This window comes from Cebus imitator, unplaced genomic scaffold, assembly GCF_001604975.1.
Source record: "Cebus imitator isolate Cc_AM_T3 unplaced genomic scaffold, Cebus_imitator-1.0 Scaffold82, whole genome shotgun sequence".
NCBI lineage: Eukaryota > Metazoa > Chordata > Mammalia > Primates > Cebidae > Cebus > Cebus imitator.
Window position 1 is genome coordinate 3,917,480 of NW_016107397.1, and position 7,486 is coordinate 3,924,965.

Genomic DNA, 7,486 nt, shown 5'->3' on the forward strand with positions numbered 1-7,486 from the left:
TGCTCTGCACTGCTTATCAGGCCAGGCAGAGGCCTCCCTGCCTGTGGCCTGAGCTGTTCTCAGCTCTGTCCAACTTGCCCTGGGCCTGGCCAGTGGGAGGTGCTGCTGAGAAGCCTGAGCCCTGGGCTGTCCCAGCCAGCAGGGGGCTCACTGGCACAAACTCTTCACAGCTGAGCCTGTCAGGGTGGGGGTGTGCACAAAAAATATCCACTGACGTTGTACAGGAGAAATAAAAAGTCTAACCTTTTAAGACAAAATACAGTATCGCATCAAGTGTAGACAAAAACACTGTAAGTGGCACTGGTGCCCTTCTTAGGATCCTAATGTCCTGATTCCCCTGGAATACGATCAGTATCCTGAGGGAAGAGAGACAAACCCTGCAGCCCATCACCACGCACTGCAGCTCATGCACTTCAGGTTTTGTGCTCCCAGACAATGAGTATCCTCATGAGAACACTGTTTTCTGCGCTGGGAAATCATTCTCTGATCTGTTCACGTCTTTCAGATGAAGATTTTCAGCAGGTTTGGATGTGTTAAAAAAAGCGGTAACTGCAAAGAGGCACCTAATCCACTTGGATTTGCCTGTTTTGAAGAGGTACTCCTGGCAGTTATGAAGGTCATTAAGTATCAGAATAAAATGAACTTTCAACTAGAACTTCAGAAAATGTTGAACCATGATTTAAAAAAATGTTTCTTGGTCTGGCACTGTCTCACACCTGTAATCCCAGCACTTTGGGAGGCTAAGGCAGGCAGATCACCTGAGGTTGGGAGTTCAAGACCAGCCTGACCAACATGGAGAAACCGTGTCTCTACTGAAAATGCAAAATTAGCTGGGTGTGGTGGTGCACCACTAAAATCCCAGACACTTGGGGGATGCTGAGGCAGGAGAATCACTTGTACCCAGGAAGTGGAGGTTGTGGTAAGCCAAGATCGTGCCATTATACACCAGCCTGGGCAACAAGAGGAAAACTCTGACTCAAAAAAAAAAAATCTATATAGATAGATAGATAGATAGATAGATAGATAGATAGATATAGATATAGTTTTTTACTTTGCTCACTAAACCTTTTAAAAGCAAAAGGTATTTTGCACTGTTAACCAATGAAATATTTTAAAACATTTCATCAACTCATCTGTTACATTTTAAATGTGTATAACATAGAAGAATTAGTGTATGTTTATATAACTTACAAATTTTTAAAAACTGAAATGTCCAAAGATTTGGAGTCTTTTGACTCCAAGGCCCTGTTCCAGTTGCTATGGTGACATAACAAACCCCTCCAGACTGAGTAGTGTAAACAACCACCATCTTATTATGCTCATGGGCTCCATGGTCAGAAATTTGGCAAGTGCACAGAAAAGATGGCCTGTCTCTGCTCCCTGATGCCTGGACCTCAGCTGGGAAAACTGAAAAGCAGGGAAGGTTGGAATCATCTGACTCCTGTCTGGACTGAGTCTGGCAGCCAACGCGGATGTTGGCTGGGACCTGAGCAAGGGCTGCTGACAGGAACACCTACACATGGCCTTTTTCTTTGGTTGCTGGGCTGTTCACAGGATGGTGACTGAATTCCAAGTGTGACCCCAGGTACAGGAAGAGATATGAAATGGAAACTGTCAGTTTCCTGAAAATCTGGGCCCACAAACTAGCGTGGCATCCTTTCTACTATCTTCTATTCGTCAAGCATCACAAAGCCCATATTCAACAGGAGACAAGCTAGACCCAACCTCTCAAAAAACAATGTCAAAGGCTTTGGGGAGTATGGTTTCAACTCCCACAGATTCTAAGGCTGTGACTCAACCTAGCACACTGGGCTGCCTGGTTGTACACAGGTATCCATATTGACGCAAAATCCCCGAGGTGCTCTTACGCTCTTGTGAAGCACCCTTAGCTTAGTTGTTATTTACGTAACTCAGGAATCTTTCTCCTCCCGGATTCTTAGTGACCTCCACATCTTCTCCTTAGCTCTCCCACTGTTTTCCCACAAAACAGGCTCCTCTCCCTGCAGCTATTTTTTTTGGAGACAGAGTTTCATTCTTGTTGCCCAGGCTGGAGTGTGGTGGCGTAATTTCGGCTCACTGCAACCTCCGACTTCCGGGTTCAAGCAATTCTCCTGCCTCAGCCTCACAAGTAGCTAGGATTACAGGCACCCACCACCATGCCTAATTTTGTATTTTTAGTAGAGACGGGGTTTCTTGATGTTGGTCAGGCTGGTTTCAAACTCCTGACCTCAGGTAACCCACCCTCCTTGGCCTCCCAAAGTGCTGGGATTACAGGGTTGAGCCACCATGCCCAGCTCCCTGAAGCTACTCTACCTGAATAAGCTAAAGATCTCTCAATGAGTTAGTCTTACCCCACATCCCAGCTCTGACTCCCCCAGGGCTACCTTTCCAAAGGAGACTCACAACCCAATTTCTTCTAGCTTTTACTTGGGAGGGGCAGGTGGGGGGCGGGGAGGGGGAATGAGAGGGGTTAGGTGGTCTTGGCTGAGTGACCCGATCCCAGGAAGTCATGGCTCTTTCTGCACAGATCACTAGCTGGATGTCTGTGTCTGGCCTGGGAGATCACAGTGAGAATTTGTCACTAAAGCAGGTGCCCATGATGGGAAGAAATGGAAATTATATCTAAAGAGAGAGGCTGAAGTGTTCCTTAAACCACAGAAGAAAACAGTGAAAGTACAAAATGACAGCAGCTGTCTTCAAATAGTGCTTGTCACAGGGACATGAGAGAACAGAGGTGCTATGCTGCTCCACAAGGCAAAACAAGAGCAAACGAGTCTGTGTGAGTTTCAAGAGGCTGGACCTGAGGGTGCACCGTGGCAGTCTAGGTGAGGGATGATGGTGGCAATGGGTGGAGGACACAGGCCAGAGACTGTTTTCTTCACCAAGTCTTGACAGAACTTGATGAAGAACTGCTGAAGAAGGCAAGAGTGAAGGTGACATCTGGCACTTGGATTTTAGGGTTGGACATTTAGAGTAACTCCTTAGCTTCCTTTTAACTCTCAGATACTATGATTTGATCAAATTCCAAATTATGACAGGTATCTTTGGGATGAGAAGATAAAATTTCCTTTAGAAAGACCCCTGGGTGAAGGCTGCCAGGATGCATGGCCTGGCCCGTGTGGGTGAGACAGGCAGTTTCACAAGGTCCTGTTCCACCCTGCCACCTGTCAGCACAACTTTCACTGCTGCAGAGGCTGTGGCCATTACATAAACTACTCATGGGCAGCCAATCTCTCCCTATCTTTACTGTCTCAGCTGGCCTCTCAGTTACTAAGCAACACTTCCTTGAGAGCCTATAGACAAAGCACCTGCAGGGTGTGGGGACACCTATAGACTGGCCATGGGACAAGGCAGACCAAGAACCTGACTTCTAACAGTTTAACAATCTCAAGCCACACCTTGGGAACATGCGGATTCAAACATGTTTATTGAGCAAATCATTAGGACACAAAATAGGCTGAAAAAGATGTTCCAAAAATCTAGGAAACTATGGGCTCTTTCTATTAATCACAGAGAGGTGCTACACCTCTCCACTCCAAAGAGAACAGGAAAAAGGCAAGGGGACTGGGCCACAGTGCATTAGGGAGGACACGGTCTCTCGCTTCTCTACCCCAACATCACCAGAAGGAAAGGTTAAGTTAGAAAAACAATGTTCAACTCCTTCCCCTCAGACCCCAGGGCTGAAGCCTGGGGGAATGCTTCACTTTGCTCCTTTTCTCTTTGCCTTTTCCAAGTGGTCACATCCTTGAGGTGGGGGGTGGAGCTGGGGAGGGGCCAAGAGTCATGTCAGAAATCCTATAATGAGAAAGATGAAAGGAATACACAGGACACAGCAACAGGCCGAAGGACAGACCGTCCTCCCCTGGGTTACTCTCAAAGCCCCAGAGTCAGCTGAAAGGGCCGCCCCCATGATGTTGCCTTTCTGTCAATTTGATGGGTACATGGGTTGCCTGCCAGCATTTCCCAAGGACATAACTCCTCCTGTTCCGGTGACACTCACCTCAATATCCAGCTCTGTAGAATCTAAGAGGTCCAGCCTGCGCTCCCTGGGGGAAGAGTAGGTACTTGCTTGCTAGAGAGAATGAGATTAAAAGTCAAGAAGGCCTTTCCATACTCCTATCATTTTGTAAACAAAAAACCAGTTCCTTTCCCAGCCTCATAAGAATAACCATGGGCACAGCAGGCCCCTATAGCACCTCCTGGGAGACAAGTTATTGTGGGTACGAGGATCAGGCCTGACTGCAGAGTGCTTCTTGGCCTGCTGACTGAGTCCCTTAAATGCCTTTGGTTTGGGAACCAGAAAATGGTTTTTTTCCTGAGATGTTAGGAAATAATATTTTAATAGAAGCCTTGCTCTCTAGTCTCTGGTTTGAAGGTATCATTGTTTAGTTTATCCTCCTGAGCACAAGACTCTCCTGTTCTGTTCTATTCTATTCCATTCTTTTTCCCTCCCCCGCAGAGACGAGAACAGAAGAATAACAGCAAGATACATAGCCTGCAATGGACTGCATGTCTGTGTCCCCGCAAACCCATACATTGAAATCCTTCCCCTAGTGAGATGCTATTAGGACATGAAGCCTTTAGGAGGTGACTGGGTCATTAGGATGCAGCCCTCATGGATGGATGAATGGCATTCTAAGCCCAGGCCAGAGAGCAGCCTGCTGTTTTTCCTCCAGAATGAGGATACAACTGGAAGCTAGCAGTCAGCAGGCTGGAAAACAGCCCTCACCAGAACCCAACCCTTGGACTTCAGCCTTCAGAACTGTGAGAAATGAATTTCTGCTCTTTGTAAGATACCAGTCTATAGAATTCTGTTACAATTGCCTGAACTCTGACATAGGCTTTTTCCATTTATAAGGTGATTTTACCTTATATTTTATGCAAAAGGTCCATTTTATTTATTTTTGAATTGTTAAATTTTTTAAGACAGGGGTTTACTATGTTACCCAGGCTGGACTCCAATTCTTGGACTATTGATCCTCTCATCTCCACCTCCTGAGTTGCTAGACCTACAGGCTAACAGCTGAGTTTTAAAGATGAGAAAATGGGCAACACACAGTTCCAGCACTTAAGGAGGCTGAGACAGGTGGATCACTTCAGGTCAAGAGTTTGAGACCAGACTGGCAAACATGGTGAAACGACAGATCTACTAAAAATACAAAAAATTAGCAGGCGTGGAGGCATGTACCTGTAATCCCAGCTACTTGGGAGACTGAGGCAGAATCACTTGAGCCCAGGAGGCAGAGGTTGCAGTAAGCCAAGATTGTGCCACTGCACTCCAGCCCTGGGCAACAGAGACTCGACCTCAAAAAATAAAAGTAATTCAAAAATAAAGATGAGAAGGCCGGGCGCGGTGGCTCACGCCTGTAATCCCAGCACTTTGGGAGGCCGAGGCGGGTGGATCACGAGGTCAAGAGATCGAGACCATCCTGGTCAACATGGTGAAATCCCGTCTCTACTAAAAAATACAAAAAAAAAATTAGCTGGGCATGGTGGCACGTGCCTGTAGTCCTGGCTACTCGGGAGGCTGAGGCAGGAGAATTGCCTGAACCCAGGAGGCGGAGGTTGCGGTGAGCCGAGATCGCGCCATTGCACTCCAGCCTGGGTAACAAGAGCGAAACTCCGTCTCAAAAAAAATAAATAAATAAATAAATAAAATAATAAAGATGAGAAAATGGAGGGTGAGGAGGGGTAAAGAGCTAATTTGACGTGGAGTTGAGGACTCGTGCTTAGGTCACCACACTCCAAATGCCAGGCTTTTCCACTACATCAGTAGCATTTCCTCCTGGGGAAACAGACAAGCTAGGTTAGAAGGGGAGTGAGGGGAGGGACAAGGAGGGGTAGCCCTCTAGTAGGGAGAGGAGGACGGGGGTCATGTGTTGGGAGGAGAGACACTGAAGGGGCTGCCGCCTAGACTGGATAACCTCCCACCTTCAGAACTAGGACTCCTTCCAATTCCTAGGAGGTTCAGAGGCAACAATAAATACTTAGGGATTGGGAGCAAGAGTGCTATTGCAACCTTCTTTGGTATTTGTGATTTTTCTTATTCTTTAATAAAAGTACAGTCCAAGCAAAGTCCAAACCAACGTATAACCTTTCCTCCTGTACTCTAGATTCTTTCAGCTTTCAGAGACCAGGTATCATGAGTGGAGAGAGGGAAAGCACTCTGGATTCTCTTTGGCACATCAGCCCCTAGTTCTTGAGAGAGAAGGACAGGGTGGTCCACTCACCATGTCTGTATCCTGCCATTCTTCACTTGACTCATCCTGAATTTCGAACTGTTTTTCCTCGTCTTCTTCCATAAGGTTGAGTCTGATGTAGGGACAAAGAGTCAGGCTTTTCAAACTGTTCTTTGAGGACCCTTGAGAGTTTCTGAGACACCCGGGGTGGGGTAAGTGGGAAGCAGTAAGTACAGCATAGTAGGTTTCCACATTATCCTGACAGGAAGTGTTCTATGGCTAAAACAAGCCCCAAAAGCACCCACAGAGAGGCACTGGGTGATATAGGAATCCCCTCACAGTGGGCAACAGATCTGAAGTGAAGACAGGAGATGATGAGGAAAGCTCACCGCATCAGCTGATTGCCCAGACCAGGACCTGAAAGGTTGTGTGGAGTCTGGATAGACTGTGGACCCAAGAACCTTGACCTCTGGGTGCCTGCGAGGGGCTGACTGCTGGGAATGAAGCAGGATCAGTGAGGGGATAAAAATCAAGAATAAGAAGAAGACACAAGACAGCTGGTATTAATGGGGAGAAAAGCTAGTGTTGGGAGAGATGCATTTTAAAGCTAAAAAATAGAGAAGGATTAAAGAAGAACCCAACAATGAGGGAGTGCTACAGCAGGGAACCATGGAACAGAAACAGCAAGATGGAGGTAGCCAGATGCCAAACTGGGAACCTGGACACCCAGATTCCCTCCATGGTCTCACCCCTGGGCAAAGTCCAACTCTGAGTCATCTTCTTCTTCCATCTCTTCCAACCCCCACGGGGGCTGCCTGCTCTTCACAGCTGTGGAGGTGAGGGTGGGTGTGGGCGGGATGCTGTTCAGCTGCAGGATTTCTTCCTGGGATGAGATATCTTCTCTGTTAGGCTTGGCAGGCCCTGCCAAGCAGAAACACACATTAACCACAGGCCAAGGCCTGCCACAGGCGTTTTCTCTTTCCAAGACTTATCCAGGATTTAGTAAGGGACAGTCAAGCAAGAAGAGAATGGAAAACCTATACAGCCTCATTCTGTTGCCCTCAAATGAGCAGAGCCCTGTGTAATAAATACACAGCCCTATGTACCAAAAAGTAAGGCTTAGAGAATTGTAGCGAGGGCTCGTCCAAGAAAAACTTACTACACAGCTTAGAAAACAAGTTGGAGGCCAGGTGTGGTGGCTCACACCTGTAATCCCAGCACTTTGGGAGGCTGAGGTGGGTGGATCACCTGAGGTCAGGAGTTCGAGACCAGCCTGACCAAAATGGAGAAACCCCATCTCTATTAAA

General features: G+C 47.2%; 1 protein-coding gene across 1 annotated transcript in view; it reads right to left on the reverse strand.

Moving 5' to 3' along the window:
• Nucleotides 1-3,404: 3,404 nt before the first annotated feature.
• STAG3 (stromal antigen 3) overlaps nt 3,405-7,486 on the reverse strand; it is a 45,610-nt gene continuing 41,528 nt past the window's right edge. Inside the window, exons 30-34 of the mRNA XM_017533617.2 lie at nt 6,929-7,100; nt 6,569-6,673; nt 6,231-6,312; nt 4,001-4,072; nt 3,405-3,795 (exon numbers count right to left, since the gene is read on the reverse strand). Of these exons, the coding sequence (XP_017389106.1) occupies nt 3,787-3,795; nt 4,001-4,072; nt 6,231-6,312; nt 6,569-6,673; nt 6,929-7,100 (440 nt within the window). The 3' untranslated portion in view covers nt 3,405-3,786. The remainder of the gene's footprint in view (nt 3,796-4,000; nt 4,073-6,230; nt 6,313-6,568; nt 6,674-6,928; nt 7,101-7,486) is intronic.